Raw genomic sequence first — 24,497 nt, forward strand, 5'->3', positions numbered from 1 at the left:
AAAACACATTGCTTTTACGATGACCGTGCAACTTTTTGGGCGTTGTCGGGTGAAGAGCAAGGACCAGCGAATAGAACTTTTGACTTAAACACAAAAGTATAAATAGGTTAAGAAAAGAGCAAAAAGAGACAAAACATGTAAGTAATATAGGGCGTGAACGAAAGAGTGTTAACCGCGCCCCGTAGGGGGGGGGGGACCGAAACGCCCCCCCCCCTGTCCTTTTCCGTCGATATCTCCTAAACGGCTGGCGATATCACCACCAAACTCTCAGGACCCCTCCGGGCATCAATTTTACACATTGTGACCAAAAATTTTCAGAGGCTATGATAGGTTGGCCACAAATGACGTCAGAATGACGTCATGTTCTGCCATTTTCGACCGAAAAAAGACCTTCGCGAGAAGAGCTGTCAGGCCTACAGCTTTGAAAATACAGAAAAATGGTCAATACATAAAAAGTGTAGAATTGACAGGGCTACAAAACTGTCATCTCGGATTCTTAAAATTTTTTAGTTTTGACCCCCAAAAATAAAAAATGCAATTTTTTGGATATACTAGCCAAAAAATTCAAAAAGCTTTTTGAGTTTCGAAAAAACCGGAATGTATGTGATAGTACCTACCGTCTTCTATGTACATACCAAATTTCAGATCGATATCTCGTTTTTTGGCCAAGTTATAGCGAAAAAATTGTTCAAAAATGATGACGTCAAATTTTCAAACTCAATTTTTGGCAATTCTAGACCACGTAGGGCAAAACGAAGACCACCATTGCACTCCCCGTGACGAGCTGCATCGAATCGATACCCATTTTATGCAAAAATATCAACTTCGAAATTTGATCTAATATGACCTGACCTTGACCTGACATTCGCTAAAACGTGACCTAAGCTGGCCCCAAAGGCTGCCCGACCCACATAATCGCATTTGTCATGTGAAATGGACCATAAAACATGTATCACACGACACTTTCATATTGTGACCCCCCAGTGACCTGACCTCTGTGACCTGACCTGGTATCAGTGACGTCATATAGCGAAGTATGTGTTTGACGAACAATGTACCATCGACGGTTTTCAATGACTTACCAATATACTCGATTTCACAACACATTTCTTGAAATGCCTGTGAACGGTGAAAATCCGACCTTTGACCTGACCTGTGACGTCATCGGTTTGACCTAGGTCAATGAAATTTGGTCACAAGGTAGTTCCCGGGTGGGGCTATCCAACGCCGTGTGAATTTTGAAAATCGGCCGGTAAATTCCCAAGATCATAGGGGGGGCCGAAACGCCCCCCCCCCTACGGGTGGTAGGGTCCGCCGGTAGCCCTACGGGGCGCGGGTAGAAGCATAACAATGAATAGAAGCCCTTTTGTTTCTGATCATGATTGATTGGTGGAATATTTACCTATATCATTTTGAAATATTAACCCTATTTTGCTGTTTATCATGTGGCCACAGCTTTTTGTTTAGCAGAAGGCTGAAACAGACCTACCTACCGGACGTCAAGCAGTTGTTTCGTAATATGAGACTTGTGAATATTCTTTCTACTTATTGCACATCGTGATAATACCTGCTTCGAATCGTTAGAATGTCAGTGGCTGCGTAACATGTGACAAAAAACTTACAATCGGCCATCTCAGGTCCAGTAAGGACACGGTTGTAACAGGTGACGGATTGCAGATAATCTCTCAGCTGGGCGGGCTATTTCATTGCGCCGCGACAGCCTATCGCGATGGGCTGTCGGTTCGCGCTCCTCTCCTACCTGTACCGGCTCTTGGTCGGGCCGGTTACGTATTATACGGGTTTTACACGGATGGGAGCCAACTCTGTGTGTGCTGATCGGCGGCCAGCGGTGACCGCCGCTGTGCCGGAGACTGTACCGGGTGAGAGTGGGCCGCGGAGGGTGGACCGTGGACCGTGAACCGCCGCCGTGGAAAGGGACGCCGCCGCCGCCGCCGCCGCCGCCGTCAGTGGTGACTGCACGGCCGCACGTGCAGCAGCGAGGTGCGCCCAAAGAGTGCTGGTGCCATTCGGAGGGCGCCGCGGGGACTGAGTGGTCCAGTGTGCCAGAGAAACGACACGATGAGGGCGGCGATGAGAGGTGAGTCACGAGCTCACCGGCAGCGTTTTCCCGCTGGAGAGCCGGTCTTGCTATGGATTACACACTACCTTCCCGTGAACCAAAGCGTTTCGCTCTCTGGAGACCCGGTCTTGCTATGGATTACACACTACCTTCCCGTGAACCAAGTGCTAACCATAAGCATAGGTGTATAAACGCACTTTGTCATAGGCGTAAAATAAACCAATGTGCCCTACAAGTAAACAGCGCATTGCCTATATTGAATGCGTCGGATGGTAAACAGTACCTATTTGCAGTCTATGCATGGGGTGGGATTTTCTTTCCTAAATCAGATGCCCGGGTGTGATTTCCGTATAAGTTACGTGGCACACACGCTCTCTGGTCGTATGGAAGGACAGCGTGGGAGTTATAAGAAGTTGGTGACCTATCAAATCGGCATGAGTCTCCCTTACTTTCTTAATCACGTCGTACTACGTCTGAACTGTGATGGATGCACAATGCACATGTTTGCCTACAACGCACATTGCACATATAAATACCTGTTTTATTTATGCTAATTGTGTACAGTGACGGATCCGGATGGCCAATAACCATGAGATATCCATTAGGTTATAGGGATAAATGTGTGTTGTACGTGCATTGCTATATTCAGAATCACAACCTCATAAGCAGCGTAGACTAGCCGGTGCTAAAGGAGTAGGTAAAGAAATATCGTAATGCTTGCTGTGGTGACAAAATATAGTATACATATACGACAGCGAGTATTATGGCTTCATTCTATGTTGTAAGGGCGCCGGCCTAAATTGTGTTCCTACTTCCTATACCTGAACCTATGCATATGCATAGCAAGGCTGCAAGTATACTTCTGTAGAATGTCGACAGATCGGTCTAATACCGTAATAAAAATGTAACGCATCTGCTTCTGTTAAGCGTGCAATGCTGTTTGTCTAGCATGTAAAATAACGTTCAGCCAAAGCTAGAAATGAAGCGAGCAATGTGAAGCGGTTTTAAATAGCCTTAAGGCCAGCCGTTTTCATCTGTTTCTTTCATTTAATGCCTTTCAACATATGTTGCATAGTGCATAGCACATAACACTGGCATCGGTAATTGGCATTCCCTTAAAGTCGCATCTACAGCTCCGTTCGTGTCATTTCAAAACACATTCATATCGATGAGAGTCAATAGCCATCGTTTTATATGTAGCTTGCTATGTAGCTCGTACATAATAATAACATTCGAAGAAGCTAACAGCAGCTGGACCACCAGATGAAACGAAACCTTGCAAGCTACCACAAAGGGCTCCAATTTTCAGACTTGGGCAACCTTTCACGCCTGGGTAAAGGCTTTTCAGACCCCAACGGAAGGTGCCGTGGAGTTGTATGATGGTTACTTTCACCTCGCGTGGTTATGTGAACCGCCAGTGTCGGGGCGACCTATGCTAATAGGCAAGAACACTGACGCCCAGGAGGTGTTAGGGGCAGCGAAAGTATTTGTCAGTAAAAACTGGGTCAGACGCCATCAAGGTTGGTGAGGAAAACATCCAGGGGCTGTGGATGAGCTCCTGAGCTTAGCTGAAGAAGCTCTACAGTTGCGACACATAGTCAAAAGCATGCCTGGTACCGGGTGCAAAGAGTGTAATATGCTCTTTCAAGCGACCATATACCCACCTACTGATTGCAATAGCAATATCTTGTTGCTCGTAGGTTGGTTACTAGTACTGGACAATAACACCCTAAAACAGCCGGATGTGCAACAGTGCATGCTAAAAGCCCTGGGCGTGCAACATGGAAGATATGGTTGCCTCACTTTGCTACAGCAATAGAAGCTTTAGTAAAAACAATGGTCAGAACGGGTCTGGGTCACAGTACAATGTCATGATATCAGCTATCACATTATCCTATTTGTACTTGGGAAATTTGTAGCGGTGGACTTGAAGACAGCGGAGAACGCGCATAAAATTTCTTTGAATAACTTTTGAAAAGGTAGCTGTTATGAACGGCCCACAGATAAAGAAATGTGCAGTTTTACTTATCCCAACAGATGACTTTGACTGAATTTTTTAATACGGATTGATCCAGGAGTAGACAGCAAAATATAAAGCTGCAACTGCAAAGATAACGACTACATTTCAAGTTTCATTGTGGTTTGGCAAATCGTTCTTAAGATGCAGAAGCAAAGCATAACCACGACTGAAACCGCGCATTAGTTCTGCGGTGGACTGTACCTACCTACTACCTACCTCATCAAATAGGCTCGCCTATTCGAGTGAGCTGGATGCTGCCCTGATTGCAAAAGATGAATATTGTATTTTAAAAACGCCATTTTACTTCACGGAGCCAAGCTCACGTAGTTGATTCATTCTTCCCGGCTGTCAAGTGGCAGGGATTACAGACCAGACTAGTGACTTGGGTGCGCCTCACCCAGTCAGGGTTACAGACCAGACTAGTGACTTGGGTGCGCCTCACCCAGTCCAGATGGTCCGCCAATGAGCCTTGGCACCAGACGGCATGCACAAATAATCAACACTCTTCGGCAGCGTGTTTAATGTGTTGTGCATGCGATCACCTGCCAAAGTCCAGCATTCAACATTCTACTCGATGAGACATGTTCACACCCAACTGCATAAATAATGAAGATATCTTTTCTAAACAAGCAAGCTTTTCGTGAAACACTTTCAACAAAGCCTGTTGAAAGTGTTTTGAGCCTATCCCATAGCTCAGTTGGTAGTTAGAGCGCTGGACTCCCGGTAGTGAGAGCCCGGGTTCGAGTCGCTCCTGCGCTCGATATTTGAAACTCCTGACGGGGATGGTCTGCGGTTGGTGGGAGCATCCGCAGCCAGTTGAAGTCAGTTGAGTGGGACAGGCCGTGTCCGGATTTGAAGGGCACGTTAAACTTTGGCATCTAAATTCTCCCGTTACCCGGAATTGCGCGATCGGTCGGTAGGGGTCGGGGTCCGCGCAACAAGCTCTGCTTAGCGTGGGCTCCGGCTCTGTCCAACCGTCCATTCAAACACTCGAGCTAAATTTATAAAAAAACAAATGTTTGCAAAATATTCAGAGCGCCACAAGATCGGAGCTATTTCCCGTCCATGTGACGGTCATGGTCTTCAGTGCATTTAATTTCAACTCATTCCATCCAACCCCAGATAATAAATAGCTTATTCAAGTTCGCTATTTGCTCTGACAATCCGTAGTTGCATTAGGCGTTTCATTTCATTCTTGATTAGCTTCTTGTTTTATCTTGCTTCGATTTCGATCAACAACATTCTAGTTTTATCAGTCGGTAGTTATCCATCCCTTTCAATAGTTCATGTATTCTCAATCCGTCTATATCCTGCATGCACAATGCAAATCGCTCGTTTTCGATCAGTTTCTGTTGTAATTAGTTCAGTTCCGTTTCCGTTCCACTTCCGCTCCGTTTCCGTTCCAGTTCGATTCCGTTTTTACTTCGTTTCCGATTTACGCTCCTCCCGTCATCCGATACACTTCCGTTCCGTTCATAGACCCGTTCCGCCACCATGCGTGTAGTTACGTCAATCCCATCGTTGTCGCCCTTCACCCACTGCTCTGTCCGATGCTGTGTTGCCTGTGTCCGTGCCTCTGTCCGTTCCTCTCTCCCCGTCTATCCTTCCTCCCCGGCCCCTCCCTCCCCCGGCGATCTCCACCCGTGCCGGGAGCGCTTCCATTGGTGGAGCCGCGTGTTACTGGGTGAAAGTGGCTCACCGCAGCCCAACTGAGACGGACACTGAGCGGAACGAACTGCCGGAGAGGAGACGCACAGAGACAGCTGATGGAAAAGAGAATGGAGGTCAGCTGTGCACGCCACGATTGTGGCCTTAGCGCCGGACTTAAGTCGGCACAGGGGGTTGATGCAACCCCCTGTGCCGTTGCAAAATCCCCACAGGGGCTTTTCGCATGTATACCTTTGCAGAACACATACCTAGACTTTGAGATTCGAGAAGAATTTGCCCGTAATATGAAATAGCTTTATGTAAATGTATTCATTGACAAAAAAAAAAACATAAATGACAAAAATATCTGAAAAAATGACAAAATGACAAAAATATCTGAAAAGGGAAACATGAAAAATTAAAATTAATATCAGATCAGTTGCCAAGCTGTGAGGTCGCATGCCATGTCACATTCGGCCGAAACTAACGGCTTTGTGAGCTTCCGCCTTCTGGGGCCTGCTTTTGCACTGCTGAAGCAAGATAACACATGGTGGTGAAAAGCGACAACAGAAGGTGTGTTACTGTTTAATTCCTTTTTTATTCTGAGGCTCGAATCCTGAGCCTCAGAATAATGATTTCGAGCGAAATTGATGTTAGATGCCAGATGTCAATCAGCGCTCCCGAGCCCTGAATGTTTCTCTCATGACCGCTCATGTGTCAAGGTCATCCAAGGTCATTCGAGGTTACCTGCGATTAACATTGACGTCGTCATTTCTAAAAAAAAACTGCACTGATTGACACAAATACGAGAAGAGCACGCATAGAATGGTTGCATTATTTTGTAATGCAACCATTCTTTGGATATCATTAGTCATCGACAGTTTTGCTTTTATCCGCCCCCCCCCCCAAAAAAAAACAAGTGAGTGTCATTGACCTGAGCTGTGGGGTCCCCGGTTGGCCTGATAGTCTGATGCTTTACAATCGGGTTCCATTGCTATTTACCGTACATAGAGTGAATGGCTTGTTTTCTTTTGGCATTGTAGTTCATCTTTATTCTTCATTTGTCTTGTTTATCTTTCTTAATAGCTGTGTTGTTATATTTATCTCTGGGGGCGTTGCGAAGTCGCCAAATTTTTGGACCAAGTAGAAGCTCACTTATGACGTCATAGATCATTGACCAAGCCTGACCTGACCTGACCTGACCTACAACTGGGGTTGGTTTATGCTCTCTGTCTCTAACGCGTTCTGAACAGTTGCAAAAATCGCTGAGTGGCACCAACGACCCCCCACCCCCACCCCAGTTGGCGAGGAATAATCAGTTCGCTAATAAATTTAGAAACATGCCTTTGGATCATCAGCGTGCACAACTACATATATGTTCGTATATACAAGTTGACTACAGAATGATGTTTCATTCCTCATAAGCAATCAGGCCCCTGGATCGATAGGCTGTGCCGCATTACACCTGCGGAGTGACGTAGCTTCTCCCAGTGACCCAGAGCTCGCCAAAGGCATGCCTAATTGCATGATTAACGGCTTCACCTAGGAAACTTTCCAGTCAAGTGATCGCTTGAGAGGCCCGTAACATCGCTCTGTAATCAACTGTACTCAAAGTGGCATGACTCCACTTTTCCTTATAAATCTTGTTTCAGCAGTTCAAAATCAAATATTCAGAGAGACGCTCTGAGGTATGTAACAAAACTGGATCCTAACGAAACGGAAAGTGCTTTAAATCCGCCGAACGTGCACGCATGAAACGCTCCTTATCAAAACAGGATAAGTCGGTGCACAAAACTATGCAATGTGTGCAAGGACTTGTAGCAAGTAGTCACAAATAAAAAAAAGATTTATTATGGTGCTAGGCGTAGTTAAGAACAAAAATGGGAACATAATTATCTTCTAAGCTAATCTTTAGCCTTCGCCCCGCTGGGGCTCCTGGCGATAAGCCTGACACTGAGGTGGACGTTTTCAAGACAAAAAGTATAGCACTGAAGGCGGCTGAGCATGAACGGCGATGGTGCTTAAATGATACATCTGCGACCATTTCTTGCGAGCTTTTACCAAAACTGAGTAAAAGGCCAACTCAGTTATTTATTTATCTGTTTATTTATTTACTTATTTATTTATTCATTTATTTATTTCACCACGAATGACACATCAACCGAAAGCAGCGGCTATTCTATGCCTCGAGTCATTAAATGATGAAGGGATGACTACGCACATGCATACAAACATACTCGCACAGTGCACACGTATCATAACACAACACACGAACACGAGATCACTGACACCAGAACACAGTGAACACAGTGAAATCTCTCGGAGCCGGCGTCCCGTCTCAGTCGGAGCGCTGTTTCTCCAGCAGATGCTCCCTCAGTCCCCGTCTAAACCTTGCGGGGCTTAGGTTCCTCAACTCTTGCGGCAGTTAGGGGTGAAACGGCAACGGAAGCGTACCTAACTAGTCCCCTTCCTCCTTCCTTGGTCGGGGCGTATGTAGAAAACCGATAGCTCTGGCGAAAATTTATACGACATTTTATATGATCCTTGTACATGCATACTTTATGCAGTAGGACAGACACTTAGCCGGAAGCCTACCACCAATAAAGAGTGTTAAAGAAAGTGTGGTCCTTGGTCGATAGTTAACGATGATGTTCACATTTAGGCCATAAACTGTTGATGTAACTGTTGATGCAACCTCAACTTCATCAAACCGGTTTCATTGTGTATGTTACAGCTGCCGTACTGCTGAGTGTGCTGGCCGTGTGTGCGTCGGCGGCCGACCGGCCCACTCCTCCCTCCACATTCTCCCCCTCCACATTCTCCCCCTCGACATACTCCCCCTCCACCTACTCCCCCTCCGCCCCCTCGACATACTCCCCCTCCGCCCCGTCCTACCCGTCGACCCCGGCCTCTGTGCCAGCGGTCCCGGCCGGCTCTGGCTCCGTCGGCGGACTCTTCAGCGGCTCCGGCTCCGGCTCCGGCTCCGGCTCCGGCTCCGGCTCCGGCTCCGGCTCCGGCTCCGGTTCCGTCGGCGGGTTCTTCAGCGGCGCCGGCGGCTTCCTGCCCTCGCTGATCCGCGGCATCGGCGGCTCCATCGGCGGCACCATAGGCAGGATCTCGCAGTACGACTGGTCCAACCTCTGGAATAACCAGACGGCCAACATGATCATGCGTGAGTCACCCCCGAGCGCAGCGTGTTGTCTCCGGTAGGAACTGTTTGCTAGCTGTTAATTTCCTCTTATTGGACAGATATAGACGCATCCATTATAATGTGGCTCAGCATTCGAAACTTGTCCTTACGGCCAGCTGTTGAATATAGGCATTAACCCGCGCACCGACGGGGGGGGCGGATATCCGCCCCCCCCCCTGAGGTTTTTCGCGAATGCGCCGCGAAATTTGGTATGACTGTTCCCTCATCAATTTTACACATGGTGTGCAAGTTTGAACCTCCTACCTTTCAAGGTCAGGTCACCAGGTCACTTTGAATGACCCAACCTCAAGTCACTTTTTTGCAACTTTGTCACCGTGCCAGAGCTACAGTAGATGTCGGAGGCCTTTGAAAGTCGCAGGATGTTATAAGGTCATTAGTAGCTACAATTTGTATATCTCGGAATTTTGATATCGGTGACCTAAGGTCAGGTCAATTTCGCGACCTCCCCATTATAAGTCAATGGGGGGGGGGGGGGGAAATCAACTCCCAGTTTTTACCACTAAAACGGGTCGGAATGGCCCCATATGCCATACATGACTTCATATACGATCAACCTTCACTACCTTGAGGTCTGTTTTGCTGTTGGGCAGCTGTGAGGTCATGTGACGTCATCAAAGGTCACCAAAGGTTTTTGGCCAATAACTCCGTACAGGAACAAGATACAGACGCGTGGATGGTCTCATTGTGTTCAGCTCGTCAAGACGCATCGAATGATATACATGATGACCTCAAGGTCACGTGACCTGAGGTCAACCTTTGACCTTGACCTTTCGAGGTCAACATATATATCATTCGATGCGGATTGACGAGAGGATCACGATGATGCCCTTAGTTTGTTCCTATCTTGACTAATTCGAAAGTTATTCGAGAAAAACTCTCTCCATATCTAGCGCCGCCATTTTGACTTTTTCGACCCCTGTGACGTCATCTTTGACCTGACCTGAAAATGACCGTAGTAAAAATTGTGGATCTTAACCGTGCGTATCCGATGCCGTTTACCGCTTGTCGCTATCTTGCTTCGTTCTCGAGATCTCAGGGGGGCGGTCATCCGCCCCCCCCCCCGTCGGTGCGAAGTTGGCGCAGACCCCCGTCGGTGCGCGGGTTAATCTAAAATGCATAAAGAATATATGGACGTTATTCGATATGAATGTTGACATATCATAACCAATCGTCAGATAAAAGACATCCTCTTCTGTTCAACTCACCTCCAATGCCTCTCACTACCAGGCGACGACCACGAGAAGAGTAAGTGTTACGACGACATCGGGTGCGTCAACTACACGGACGCGTGGTTCCACTCGCTGTACCGGCCTGTGAACTTTTTCCCGCTGGAGCGGCGCCTGATCCCCACCCGGTTCTGGGTGCACACGCGCGCCCGGCCCGACTCGAACCTGACCATCTCGGCCGGGGACGACAGAGCGCTGGAGCGGGCCGACTTCAGCGCCGACCGCGACACCAAGTTCATCATCCACGGCTTCCTCGACACGGGCACCGACGACTGGGTCCGGGTGAGTGGGTCCGGATACAAACGACTGGGTCCGGGTGAGTGGGTTCGGGTGAGTGGTGACTGGGTCCGGGTAATTGGGTTCGGGTGAGTGGTGACTGGTGAGTCGGTGACTGCGTCCGGGTAATTGGGTCCGAGTGAGTTACCGGGTACCGATGACAGCGCGCAAAATGAAAAAAATCGCATGAAAGATAAAAGGCTGAATTCTGCTGCGATGTGAAACGAAACAAGCTGCGACTCATATCTCATGTTAACTGCATAGATCGCTTCACATTATACGTGGAATATAATATGAGGTGAATATGAGGTTGGATGAGGTGAATGAGCGAAGAGATGCAAAACGAGAGATCATGAGAAGGTTTATTATGAAAGCAATTCTATTGGCGCGTATTAGAAGATGCAATGCTACTCAGGCACAGATGGTAAAAAGTGAATGGGAAGTGAATGGGGTGACCCTATAGCTAAACTGCCTGGTGATCGCGTATTAGTGAGTGCTCCGATCAAAAAGGCATTGTGCACTACACAATGCAGCTCGTTACATACTAGATGCAGCATTAGTTACAATGCAGCTCGTTACATATTGAGCAATTTGTTGATCATTTTAATTTCGTTCTGGCTATAAGGGTATTATTTAAGTATACCTATCATTACCCAGCAATTCTCACTCGTTGACCGGAATTGTTTGTTTATGTTGGTTTCAGGAGATGGCTCAGCGCCTGTTGGATTACGGCGACTTTAACGTGATCGCCGTGGACTGGCGGTACGGCTCACTGCCCATGTACCAGCAGGCGCTGTCCAACACCCAGCTGGTCGCCATGGAGACCGCCCACCTCATCAGGTGGCTCCAGGTGAGCGCTCAATGCTTACGTAACAGAGCCGCTGCTTAGCTGTGCGGTCGGCAGCGTGTGTACAATGTGGCGAGTTCACAGAGTTTCTCTAATCTGTGTTTGCTGTCTGTTGTTTGTTTTGTACAGTCTGTCGGTGTTACAGACACTCGGACACTAGCTGTCCATACCGCGGCTCCGGTAGTAGTGCCCACTGAACACGTGACATCACGTGTGGGGCCGCCAGCGCGGTATGGCCCGCTGGTGAACCGGTTGTCGCTCTGGGAACCGGTCCCGGCAGTAACGCCATCCGCTCCGGTCTGTATCAGTCACCCCACAGTGCGGCGCCTATCAGCCCCGGGTGTCTGTCTGTCTGTTAGTCCGTCTGTCTGTCAGTCTGTCTGTCTGTCTGTCTGTCTGTCTGTCTGTCTGTCTGTCTGTCTGTCTGTCTGTCTGTCTGTCTGTCTGTCTGTCTGTCTGTCTGTCTGTCTGTCTGTCTGTCTGTCTGTCTGTCTGTCTGTCAGTCAGTCTGTCTGTCTGTCTGCCTGTCAGTCCGTCTGTCTGTCAGCCAGTGTTACAGGCAGCAGTGGTTGAAACTTCACGGACTCGATCAGTGCGCAGGATTGACTATCTAAATGGGCGATGTGGAATGCGTCGCCGGCCGCGCTCCTCGTGTTTCCGCTTCCAAGGAGGCCTTATCCCGTAAAAACTTTAAAGACGTTAAACTTGTATGAGACGTCAGAGTCCACCGGGAGGCCATGAGCTATGCTTATCATTAGGGGCCGATGGATAAAACAAGCTTTCAATGCTTTTATTGCATTGCATTGATTGACTGTTGATAGTAAAATCCATGCTATATGGAGACAGGAGATCATCACACTAAATGAATGAATGAATGAATGAATGAATGAATGAAGGAAGGAAGGAAGGAAGGAAGGAATGAATGAACGAATGGACGGACGGACAGACGGACAGACGGACAGACGAACGAACGAACGAACGAACGAACCAACGAACGAACGAACGAACGAACGAACGAACGAACGAACGAACGAACGAACGAACGATTGAATGAATGAATGAATGAATGAATGAATGAATGAATGAATGAATGAATGAATGAATGAATGAATGAATGAATGAATGAATGGACGGACGGACGGACGGACGGACGGACGGACAGACGGACAGACGAACGAACGAACGAACGAACGAACGAACGAACGAACGAACGAACGAACGAACGAACGAACGAACGAACGAACGATTGAATGAATGAATGAATGAATGAATGAATGAATGAATGAATGAATGAATGAATGAATGAATGAATGAATGAATGAATGAATGAATGAATGAATGGATGAATGAATGAATGACTCGGTGCTAAAGTACCGAACAAAGTTCAACTTATCAAAGATATTAACTTATTTAACTATATCAAAGTTCAACTGAGGGAACATTTAATAAATATAGCTCTCCCGAGTCCCGACAAGCTCCACTACAGGTTATCGTATTCACCATTTATATGTGTGGTTCTATGTAAGTAGTACGGCAAATCTACCAGCCTCCTCCTGTTTTTATACCTCGCCCTGAGTTAGGTTTCTAACACTCCGACCCTGCCGCAGACGGGGCCCTTACACCCGTGTGTTCCCTTCCCTCGCCCTGAGTCAGGTTTCTGACACTCCGACCCTGCCGCAGACGGCGCCTTCACACCCCTCTGCTCCCTTCCATCGCCCTCGGCCGGGTGTCTGACACTCCGACCCTTCCACAGACGGCGCCCTTACACCCGTGTGTTCCCTTCCCTCGCCCTGAGTCAGTTGTCTGACACTCCTGCACCCTGTCGCAGACGGCGCACGGCCTGAACGTGTCTCGGGTGCACGTGATCGGGCACAGTCTGGGCGCCCAGACGGCTGGCTACGTGGGCGCGCGGGTGCCCGGCCTGGGCCGGATCACCGGCCTGGACCCTGCCGAGCCCGGCTTCCAGTACATGGCGCCCGAGGTGCGGCTCGACCCAAGCGACGCCCAGTTCGTCGACGTCATCCACTCGGACGCCAGGAGCTTCATATCGTCCGGTGAGGGACGGGCGTGAAGGGGGAGGGGGTCAGGCCATTCAGGGGGGTCGGGTCATTCAGTGTGGGGAAGTGTCAGGTTATCCACTCGGACGCCAGGAGCTTAATGTCGTCCGGTGAGGGACGGGGGTCAAGTCATTTAGTGTGTGTGTGTGGGGGGGGGGAGGTGCTTGGTGATCCACAAGTCGCCAGGAGCTTAATTAATCTCGTCCTGTGACTTGGGGGTCAGTCACCCTTCAGGGAAGGCTGTTTGTTGGTCGTTGCAGAAGGTCATTTTGTCAGTCCATGACAGGACGTCTGACCCCACCTTCCCATCCAGGTCTGGGAATGCTCCAGCCGTGCGGTCACGTGGACTTTTACCCGAACGGCGGCAAGGACCAGCCGGGATGCAACTCTTACACGCACACGCTGGCCGCCTTCCTGGAGGGCAGTCTGGACGACTTCGAGAGCGAGCTGCTCGCCTGCCGGCACATCCGGGCCGTGCGCATCTTCACCGACAGCATCGTCCAGAAGCCAGAGTGCTCGTTCGTCAGCCACGAGTGCAAGGACTTCGGCGACTTCATGAAGGTGAGGGAGGATCAGGGAATGTCGCGATGTGCATTCGAAGATGCGGGCATGGATGAGTCAGAGATGAATTGGGATTGGAGATAGATGTAGGTGAGTGCTTAACTTTAGTCTGGGTTGGCATTTCATTGTGAAGCTCCACGACGAAATTGTGTTTGACATTTTATGCATTACTGCTGCGATCGCCATGTACAAATAATTGTGCTTCTATATTGTTATTGATCAAAATGAGACCGTTTCCATTTCAGGGAAAATGTAGCACCTGTGGCAAGAACAGCGAACGTTGTGCGTCAATGGGATATCACGCCGACAAATACATCTACAAGAACAAAACGCTGGTGCCGTTTTATCTAACGACGTCCTCGAGAGCTCCATACTGCTGTACGTCACACTGCTGAGAGTTAACCCTCGCATGTGTGCGGCGTTTGCCAGCTTTTAATGTGTAGGGGGGGGGGGTCGGTTGGACCCCCCCTTGCCGTTTGGCCCCTGATCGAGCTAGAGCTTCGCGGAAAAAACGAGCGTGTTGCCCGTGACGAGAGGAAGCCGATGATACCCAATTTTAAGGTCCTAGGTCATTGGTTGACCTTCCAGGTCAGGTCAATGACCCAAAGTCGGGAAAATCGGGACCTGTTAGAAAGTCGTTAAGTGTGGCTGCTAATGGGTTTTTCGGGGTGCTGATCACGAAAATCGTGTTAGTTTTGATCACAGATGATGTCTTTAAGCATTTAGACCAGGTCGGATCAGGTCAGGTCGGGTCAACCAGTAGGCGTCGTGACGGGTATTCGTAGTACGTGTCAACCGCCTCTGACAGCTTCGTAACATGTTACGAAGGCACCAAAACTACTTCTTAAATGTTCAAAAGGGTTGCTAAATTCGAATTCAGCTCCAAAAACTAGCCTAGAAACATGTACAGCTCGAAAAAGTGAACCGAGGTCACCCGAGGTCACCAAAGGTCAATGACCTGACCTGACCTTCAGGTGACCTTGACACCCACCCTAATGCATGGAAGCAGCATCAAATCACATGTTTGAACGCTTGAAACCACGAAAAGCTTGCAAACGCCCGGCTAATGCGAGCCGACATACGCAGAATCGCGATTCCGGCCAAACATGGTCTCGGAAAAGAGGTCACAGGTCAAAGGTTATTTGGGTCAGGGTCATGAAATTTTCAGGGTAGGTGTAAAATTGATCAATGTGAGGGTACTGAAAGTTTCGTCGCGATCGGCCGCTTTTTACACGAGTTATTCGCGAAAAACCATGGGGGGGGTCCATCCGACCCCCCCCCCCTACACATGCGAGGGTTAACAATGTATTTGACGACAAATGTTCTCCCATCAGTGAAGCTGGAAGTATGAGACCTTACAAACCAGTACCTAGAGGCGACAACAGGAATGACAGGCTAATGCACAACAAATCTCTGAGTTTAGTTGCGTCATTTATCAGTGTCATAGTTTGGCTTCATATGTTGTGCATGTCACGTTTTCTATTTCGGATGCTACATGCCCTAGTTTCGTACGTTATTCGTCATGTTCTGGTTTCAGTGCGGCACTATCGGATCAACATTCAGCTGGGTGACCCGGACAATGACCAGCGCGAGGTCAAAGGTCACCTGGTGATCTCCATGTACGGCCCAAAGGGCCGGTTGGAGAGGTACCGACTGCCGAAAAAGTGAGAAAATAACTACTTTATGTATGTAACAAAAGTTGCAATTTTTATTACCATCATTGGATAGTTATACATGTGTGACAAACATCACCATTTCGCAGGCACTGAATGAGCAATAAGCCAAACAAAGATCGGTAAAATTTAGGATACTGTAGCTGTTTTCACGACGGCCATCCGGTACACATTTGGTGCACATCTGGTGCAGATCAGGTGCAGATTTGGTCAAATCAGGTTCAGTGTCATAGGCGTCGGAACGGGTAGGGCACCGGGGCACCGTGCCCCCCTTTGATTTTGGTATTTCAACACTAGCCCTATGGGTGTTGCATGGAAAGAATGGGACAAAAAGTCGGCAGTGCCCCCCCCCCCTTAATTGAAGGTGTTCCGCCGCTACTGTTCAGTGTGTCTCTTAGTAGCTATCAGCTAGGGCTACACTAATTGCTTATATGCCTGCTTTGTCGTATTATCAGCGAGCATCAACGATGAAAACAATGAAATAAATTCATAAAATGAAGATATTTGCTGTAAAAGAGATTAGGTGCAGATTTGGTCAAATTAGGTGCACTCGCCGCCCGCCGGATACACCGTTGTGAAAACGGCTTACGTGATTTTTTCAACTCTTGCCGTTTGTGTCGGCGCTGATCTAACTGAGTGCTTCTCTCCCCCGGCAGGGACTCGCTGACTCTCAAGCACGGCCAGACGTACAGTTTTTTGGTGCAGACGACGGTGGCGCTGGGGCCTGTGCACCGCGTGCAGCTCTCGTGGGACCGCCAGCGCGGCTCACTGCTGCAGATGCCCTGCCTGCTCTGGTGTCCCGACACCAGCCTGGCCGTGTCGCACGTCACCCTTCTCGACATGGACCTGCCGGACGGGTCAGTCAGACGCGGCAAACGGCGGGACGTCCTCCGGCGGACAGTAGGGAGGGGCGCTAACTGCAACTATCTATATCTATATCAAATCAAGAATAAGGGATTAAATCTTACGCGATAGCTTTTGAGATTAATGTTTTGTTATGCTTGAATAGGTTATTTCAGGAAGCGGGACTAGATCTAGACATGAGGCTGAGCCGACCATCGGTTGGTGTTTCGCAGTGACTGAGTCGATTCCGTCGCCTTTCATGCGGATGTGTCGATTCTGAGGACAGAGAGAACGTTCGAGCTCTGCTGGAACTGCGGTGCTTGTTTCGCGGCTGACGTCTGCGTCACATTTCAGCGATGACGACGCGGGCCAGACCTTCTGTCCCTCGGCCGCCGCACCGGTGCTTATCAAATCCGGCCAGGACCGCGTGACGCTCTACAACCAGACAAGCTGCGTGGACGGCCGCGCGGCGGCGGCCCCGCCGAGTCTGCGCGCCGCTCCCCCCTTCCGGCGGCGGCCGCTCAGCGCAGTGACACCTGGCGGCGACCGCCAGAGGCTCACCTTCCGGGAGAGGACGGTAGAGCCGGAACGACCCCGACTCCTCCGCATCGTCCGGCAGCCCACCGAGAACAGAGGCGGTCTGCTCCAGCATATTCTCAGGCTCGTTGAAAACTTTTGAACTCTAGCGGTACCGTGACATTTTCCGAAAATACACTTTATTCGGAAAGTTTCCAATCGTACGTCATATGTAGGAAATGATAGTAAGACAGCTATCTACGCTAGGCAATAGCTGAAGCGTTGTGCCAGTTTACCTTCGGATATGGTGTTTTTGTTACATATTCAGGAGGTGTTTCAAGCAGTTTATTTTCACGCTTGTTCAGCTGCTTGGTTTGTGATGTTTTTGACACTGTGAGCAGCTCTGTTGGTTCAGTGTGTGCTCAGTGTAGTGTAACCTGTAGACATTGCGTCTTCGTTTTTACTTGTACATATTTTTGAAATAATCACAACATGAAGTCAAGTCAAACGCGACGCCTCATAATTCAAAAACGCCTTTAATTCCACCATTCTTGGAGCTGCATGATGCTTACTTATTTACGTTTGCGCTGTTTTCCTCGGAGCTGCGCCTCACCAGTCTACAATCGCCTACCCTCGTCGGTCACTTAGCAAATCTAGAATAGAAAATCGCCATCAGTATGCCAGTTTTACGCGATGTGAAAGTGGCGTAGCGTAAAAGATACACAGCGATACAGTGTTCGTAGGGAATGCTTGTTTTTGCATCACGTACGTACAGCCGCCGCACGTTTACACTGTATACAGCACATCCAACATGACGGTTATTTTGTTATGAGCTCATATGATACTGAACGCTTGCACGGTTCGAAATATATATATATTTTCTCAGCAAAATGCTCATTCGTTTTTCGAAAACATGGTGTATGGTAATATGCAGAAATAAATAGAATAAATAAATAACAAATTTAGTGAAGGGACCAGTGGAAACTTGGATCTCGAGTTTTAGATAATCTTCCAGCTGAGTAGTAATTTCAATTATTGACCGTTTAATACGTCAAGTAAATACGACGGTGTAGTCAGTGTTTCACAATGAACGGTGCATGGTATTTGAGCACTTCACGTACGTACAAAACAATGCCTGTAGGTCATGTAACAGCTTCAGTTTATACATATAGCACTGAGGTACATAGATAGAGATACGTGGTGAATCTTATGTTGTCGACACAATATTTTCTCATCGAAAGCAATAAGCATCATATTCTACGCCAAGCTGAGGTAGGACTAGGAGAAGTTCTTGCTGGCAGCGAGCGACATCTCTTGTGGAACGTTTCTTTAACGATTAACCTTTAATTCCGGTCCAAGAGCTAAGCCAAATGTTGGATCAGCGCTTAACAGTCACAGGGAATTATGCCAATTACCTAATGTAGCTAACTGACTTGAGCTATACATACATGAAATAGTTGATTCAGTTCAGTTCAGGAACGTATGTGCGTGCGATAGCGCTCACCGTTGTGGATAGATATTCGAGAGACAACAGCAGCAATGCGCACGTGCAATCTATTAACATCTAATCAAAAGGTGTTATTTTCACTGGAAGACGTTTTACGAAATTTATGAGTTTCTGTTTTACGAGTTGCCTACTAACTTTGATTAAACGATAGACCAGACGTCAGCATGCTTTTATCATTACGTAAATAAAATCGATCGCTTATTAATTCAGAAACAGCTTAGAACCGACATGAAGCTGCGAACATGAACGACGTATTGGAAGAAGCCAAGCAGAAACGGCGCGGTCTTTTACCATGACATCGGATACATCGCATTACAATCAGGCTGATACAAACGTAAGTCTCCCTGCCCAGGTAGGAAGGACTGTAGATTGTTAACCAGTCCAGTACCTATGCATATCAAAGGCAGATAACAGGGAATGCGCCCTGTATTAGCTAACTGGTATGCAAAGGTTATATTTGCTCAGACTCTTGAATCTTTCAATATTGTTTTGAAACGCTTGAAATGTCTTAAAACGTCGTCACTTCTACAAAAGGAGTCGATAGCTATTTATTGGCACCGAGTCCAGTATGAATCTACCGTTCGTTGTTTGGCCGGCAGCTGTACCATGCCATCCACTCGGACCTGGTGGGTGAGCTACTGCACCCGCCGAGAGGGCCCCCGACCCCCGACTCGGTGCGCAAGTTCCGCAGGGCCCACTACGCCGACCCCGGAGCCAAGACCTACCACTGGGGAGTGGCCGACGACCCCAACGACAAGCCCAACCAAGTTCACGGCACAAAGTTCGGCACCAAGTCTCTGGTATGTGCTCGAGTAGTCACACGCTCTTGATCCCATTATAACGCCAGTGCTGTTTGTAATTCGCTCCGTCCAACGTTCGGTACATTGTTCTGAATCATACTGCAGAAACGTAGCACGTCGTAAATTCGAAAATGATAGGTAATCCATTGATGATTCATGGGCATAAACGCACATTATATTCCACATTGCAATTATAGAAGATATGTTGAAAAAAAAAAATCATCATCGACCATATGTAATGAATGAAGGCGTAACATATACCTATGTTACGTCTTCAAGTACTTTTAACTTTATTCAGTGTCTGAGGCTCTCTTACTGCACAGCAGTTACAAAAGCCGACATATTCCTGAACAAGAACCTGTTTCTCCTATATCTTGCCCTGGTGGCCCACCCTATGACCTATCCTGTGACCCTGTGGTCCTTCCTGTGACCTGTCCTGTGACCCTGTGATCCGTAATGTGACCTGTCCTGTGGCCTGTCCCGCCCGCGGTCAGGCCGGTGACGTGGTGAGCCCTCCGGTGGTGCCCTGTTCTGTTCCCTGTCCTGAGACCTGCCCTGTTCACAGTGTTCAGTGACCTGTCCTGTGGCCTGTCCCGCCCGCGGTCAGGCCGGTGACGTGGTGAACCCTCCGGCAGTGGCCCGTCCTGTGCCTCTGTGACCCGCCCTGCCGCCCCCGGTCAGGCCGGTGACGTGGTGAACCCTCCGGTGGTGGCCCGTCCTGTGCCTCTGTGACCCGCCCCGCCTCCTGTCAGGCCGGTGACGTGGTGAACCCTCCGGTGGTGGCCCGTCCCCACCGGCTGCTGGCGGCCGCGCGCCGTCTCACCTACGACTCGACACTGCGCCGGCCGGTGGGCTGCGCGCCGCTCCGCCAGCCGGCCGTGCCGCCCCACCTGGCCTGCGCCGGCGCCGCCACCTTCGGCCTGCCCACCAAGTATGGTGAGAACTCACCGAGCACACCTGGCTGGGAGCGGGGAGCCGGTGACGACAGGTGGGGAACTGTGGGGACTGTCGCCGCTGTGATATGGAAGTGATTGATACACAGGGCTGTGAAGTGTGAGTCACTGGTGTGTGCTGTCGGACAGGCGACACGGTGGCCCAGTGTGTCAGTCCCTACCGAACGGCCCAGGAGTTCCAGGCCAACTGGTGTAAGGGCACCGACCTGTACCGGCGCTCCCACCGGCACACCAACCCCGGCGAACAGACGCACCGCAGGTCAGTCCGTGGAGAGACACCGACTGACACCGACCAATACTGACCGAAATAACCTACACCGACCGACAACTCCCTCCGACACTGACCGGCACCGACCGATACCGATACCGACCGATACCGATACCGACCGACACCAACACCGACCGACACCGACCGATACCGACCGATACCGACACCGACCGACACCGACTGCTCCGTCCGGCAATGACCGGCACCGACCGACACCGGTCGACACCGACCGACATGACACTGACAGCGGATACATGTGGGGGACTATACCTGGGAGTGGCGGGACTGACGATACGGCTATTCACTAAGGTCAGAAGTCAGAGTCCCTTCACTGACTCTCCCGGGTACCCGGGTGGCCGGCAGTTACGGCCAGGGGTTCAACACCAAGGCCAAGTTCGGCGTACCCACCTACAACGAGGAGAACCACACGGGTCGCCGAGTGAAGGAGTGTGTCACCTGGCCGGGTCCGTCCAAACCGCTGAGCGCCGTCTGCAGCTGGCGGGCCGAGAGCTGGCGCGAGCTCCACCAGGACCGCGTCGGACAGCCGCTCGACAGGTAAGGCCGACCCGGTAGTCAGTGGCCCGTGTGAACCCGGCTTCAGCCGGCTCAGTCGGCTCAGTCGGCGCACGCACTAGGGGGACTACGGGAGCTGCAGGAGTGAATGCAGAAAAAAATTAGCCTGAGTCATGGTGGGTGCCTACTTTTTTTGTTGTAAATCCATATTTTTAGCCAAATTACGTATTTTTTCTGTTCGATGCTGCACCGTGACGACAGCATGCACTTTCCTCCCACACTATGGCAACTTAATGCTTTGGGACTGGGACTTGAAATCACTTGACATTGTCACCGCTACGACAGTTTCGTTCTCAATGACACTTCTCAGTCAGTGAATTGATATCTTACCATCAGAAATGCTCCTGTGACTTGCCGCCATGCCTAATTGCACGTCGCACCTCGAAAACGAGTAAACTGTGCGGTACAGCATACTTTCAGGCGCACACCGCTGCTGCCATCTAGCGATAGAAATAGAACCAGCGCGCTGTGCGGTACAGCGTACTTCCAGGCGCACACCACTGCTGCCATCTAGCGATAGAAATAGAACCAGCGCGCTGTGCGGTACAGCGTACTTCCAGGCGCACACCACTGCTGCCATCTAGCGATAGAAATAGAACCAGCGCGCTGTGCGGTACAGCATACTTCCAGGCGCACACCACTGCTGCCATCTAGCGATAGAAATAGAACTGGTGCGGTACAGCATACTTTCAGGCGTACGCCACTGCTGTCATCTAGCGATAGGAATAGAACTAGTCCGGTACAGCATACTTTCAGGCGTACGCCACTGCTGTCATCTAGCGATAGGAATAGAACTAGTGCGGTGCAGCATACCTTCAGGCGCACACCACTGCTGCCATCTAGCGATAGGAATAGGATTAGTGCGGTGCAGCATACCTTCAGGCGCACGCCGGTATTGCCATCTAGCGATAGGAATAGAACTAACGCGGGTGGTTAGTGCGGTGCAGCATACCTTCAGGCGCGTGCTAGTACTGCCATCTAGCGATAAAAATGTGTACAACTAGGCAACACGGCGGCATACGATAACAATCGATGCAGTATTTATGCCTAGTCAGAACGTTGTTCACCCGGGAGCGTTCTCGCCAGGTACCAGTGCACACGTGACCTGCCGGCGACGTTCACCTACGGCGCGCCGATGCGTCACGTGCTCTCGGGGGCGCTGGACATCGCCACGGCTCGGACGAGCTGCAGTCTGCCCGCCGAGGACCTGGCGCGGCTCGACCTGATCCTGGTCACGCGCCGCAAGTTGCAGGCCGCCGGCTTCACCGGCTTCATCGCACTGCTGCAGACCATGAAGAAAATGGACAAGGTGGGGTAGGTGGGCGCGGCGGTACGGTTGAGGTCACCAACCGATTAAAACGTACTCCACTGAGGTTGTCACACCGTGTTCTGTATTACTGTGTAACGCATCGCACCGTGCTCCGTGCCCCTCTGTGGGCTGTATTCTTGCCGTGTTCCGTGCTCTGTCCGCCCCAGTGACTGTCGTCCCTGACCGTCCCTGCCCGCTCGGTGCGGCTGCCAGCTGGGCACCAAGCGTCTGCCGCTGGAGGCGGTGCTGGCCGCCTGCTGTCAGCAGTGCCTGCCGCTGGCCACTGCCGAGCTGCGCGCGCTGGTCGAGCGGCTAAACCTGGCCGAGGGACCGCGCCGGCTGGTCATCTACTCACTGTTGGTGGCCACACTCAACTGGAAGGACCGGCTCACGCTCGGACACCTCGACCGTGAGTGGCCAGTGAGGGGACGGGGAGGGAGAGGAGCTCAGGCAGGAACTGGCTCGGTGAACGGCCCTGTGCACCCTCTCTGTGACCGGCCGGCGGCCCCACCTCCGGCAGTGTTGCGGAAGGAGCCGCGGCCGGTGGCCGAGTGTCGCACCAGCACCAGCTGCCAGCTGCCGCCGCCGCCCCCCGACTGGACCGTGGAGCGGAGGCGCAGCTCCGGACCCGGCGAGCCGCCGGAGAACGCCGCCGGCCCGAGACGCGACAGGGTCGTCGACGTGGTCACCCCGTCACCGTTCATCGAGGCCGGCCTGCGCGAGACGGAGCTCACCATGGTTAGAAGCGGGGGCGGTGAGAAGGGACTAGCCATGGTGAGAGGAGCTGACTGGTGGGAGTGGCTGAATGGTGGGAGGGTCTGACTGATGAGAGGGGCTGACTGGTGAGGACTGACTGGTGGCGTTGGTCGGGGTGACTGCGGCGAGAGGGAGGCTGACTGATGAGTGCAGGGTAGTGATAACGTGTGTAGTAAAACTGATGATGAAGGACCGAAGGCATAGTTCTTATCAGCGGCGAGAGGGTCTACATTTTATCATAGTTCGCGCTGCCCCGGTGGCCCGTTTCCTGTGTACTGGCCCCCTGGCCTGCCTCCGACTGCTAGCTCGTCTAGACTACCAGGCCGGGCTGCGATGTATGACTCGTCACTCCCCCTCTGCCCGTATTGCAGCCGCGCAGCGAGGCGTTCCTGATGGAGCTGCTGTGCGGCATGGGCGTCTGCGACTACCGCCAGTTCCAGGCGCTCTACGCCGCCGCGCGCCGGGCCCACCCGCCCGACCCCAGCGTACTGGACGTCCTGGACGAGGCCAACCGCAGCTGCTGCCCGGCGCCGGCCGGGCCGGCCCAGCAGCGGCCCGCCGAGCCGGCCCAGCCGCGGCCTGCCGAGCCGGCCCAGCAGCGGCCCGCCGGGCCGGCCCAGCAGCGGCCCGCCGGGCCGGCCCAGCAGCGGTCCGCCGAGCCGGCCCCTGACGGCCGTCTGTGCGCTGCCGGCCTGGAGGAGGTCAGGGCAGTGGCCGAGAGAAGGCCCTGCCGCGGCACCGACCAGCTGGCCACTGTGCCGCCATCTCTGGACGGCGAGAGGAAGCTGCGGTTCGCCGAGTCGGCGCTGGAGACGGACGGCAGACGGCTGCCGCGGACTGACCCCGGCTGCGGCGCCGACTTCCTGAGGCCGACACCGCCGGACGACCGTCCGCCGTGTCCCACCACACCGGCCACCAACGGCGGCGACCAGCAGTGTGACCTTCAGACGCAGCCGGCGCAGAGTCAGCCGTGCGCCCACTGGCCCCCCAGCCAGCAGCAGCCGCAGAGTCAGCCGTGCGCCCACCAGCCCCCGAGCCAGCAGCAGCAGCCGAGCCAGCCGTGCGGCCACCATACCGCGCCCAGCCAGCAGCCGCAGAGCCAGCCGTGCGGCCACCATACCGCGCCCATCCAGCAGCAGCCGCAGAGTCAGCCGTGCGGCCAGCATACCGCGCCCAGCCAGCAGCAGCCGCAGAGCCAGCTGTGCGCCCACCGGCCCCCGAGCCAGCAGCCGCCGAGCCAGCCGTGCGGCCAGCATACCGCGCCCAGCCAGCAGCCGAGCCAGCCGTGCGGCCACCATACCGCGCCCATCCAGCAGCAGCCGCAGAGTCAGCCGTGTGCACACCGGCCCCCGAGCCGCCAGTAACCAGCCGAGC

The 24,497-nt window shown here is 51.5% G+C and overlaps 2 protein-coding genes across 2 annotated transcripts; both read left to right on the plus strand.

The window, feature by feature from the left end:
- Positions 1-1,942: 1,942 nt before the first annotated feature.
- LOC122371711 (pancreatic triacylglycerol lipase-like) lies at positions 1,943-17,848 on the plus strand. The gene is made up of 10 exons (XM_043348275.1): positions 1,943-2,098; positions 8,482-8,919; positions 10,186-10,466; positions 11,164-11,310; positions 13,136-13,361; positions 13,678-13,925; positions 14,171-14,303; positions 15,463-15,589; positions 16,255-16,455; positions 16,796-17,848. Exons 1-10 carry the CDS (start codon positions 2,080-2,082, stop codon positions 17,118-17,120), a joined length of 2,145 nt encoding a protein of 714 aa, XP_043204210.1. The 5' UTR covers positions 1,943-2,079; the 3' UTR covers positions 17,121-17,848.
- Positions 17,849-18,564: 716 nt separating this feature from the next.
- LOC122371715 lies at positions 18,565-24,487 on the plus strand. Its single transcript, XM_043348280.1, has 9 exons — positions 18,565-18,798; positions 19,064-19,264; positions 20,017-20,200; positions 20,347-20,476; positions 20,849-21,040; positions 22,145-22,367; positions 22,581-22,776; positions 22,888-23,105; positions 23,495-24,487. The coding sequence occupies exons 1-9, from the start codon at positions 18,757-18,759 to the stop codon at positions 24,485-24,487; spliced, it is 2,379 nt and encodes a 792-aa protein (XP_043204215.1). The 5' UTR covers positions 18,565-18,756.
- Positions 24,488-24,497: the final 10 nt, after the last annotated feature.

The sequence above is a fragment of the Amphibalanus amphitrite genome, unplaced genomic scaffold (genome assembly GCF_019059575.1).
Source record: "Amphibalanus amphitrite isolate SeventyFive unplaced genomic scaffold, NRLGWU_Aamphi_draft 001271F_arrow, whole genome shotgun sequence".
Classification (NCBI taxonomy): domain Eukaryota; kingdom Metazoa; phylum Arthropoda; class Thecostraca; order Balanomorpha; family Balanidae; genus Amphibalanus; species Amphibalanus amphitrite.

Bases quoted from the DNA above. Each gene is read 5' to 3' on its own strand.
- LOC122371711 (XM_043348275.1), top strand. The intron at 13,362-13,677 runs GTGAGGGACGGG...CTTCCCATCCAG, and splicing joins CAGGAGCTTCATATCGTCCG to GTCTGGGAATGCTCCAGCCG. The intron at 14,304-15,462 runs GTACGTCACACT...TTCTGGTTTCAG, and splicing joins CTCGAGAGCTCCATACTGCT to TGCGGCACTATCGGATCAAC.
- LOC122371715 (XM_043348280.1), top strand. From the start codon at position 18,757: ATGACATCGGATACATCGCATTACAATCAGGCTGATACAAAC. The intron at 20,201-20,346 runs GTGAGAACTCAC...GCTGTCGGACAG, and splicing joins CGGCCTGCCCACCAAGTATG to GCGACACGGTGGCCCAGTGT. The intron at 22,777-22,887 runs GTGAGTGGCCAG...CACCTCCGGCAG, and splicing joins CACGCTCGGACACCTCGACC to TGTTGCGGAAGGAGCCGCGG.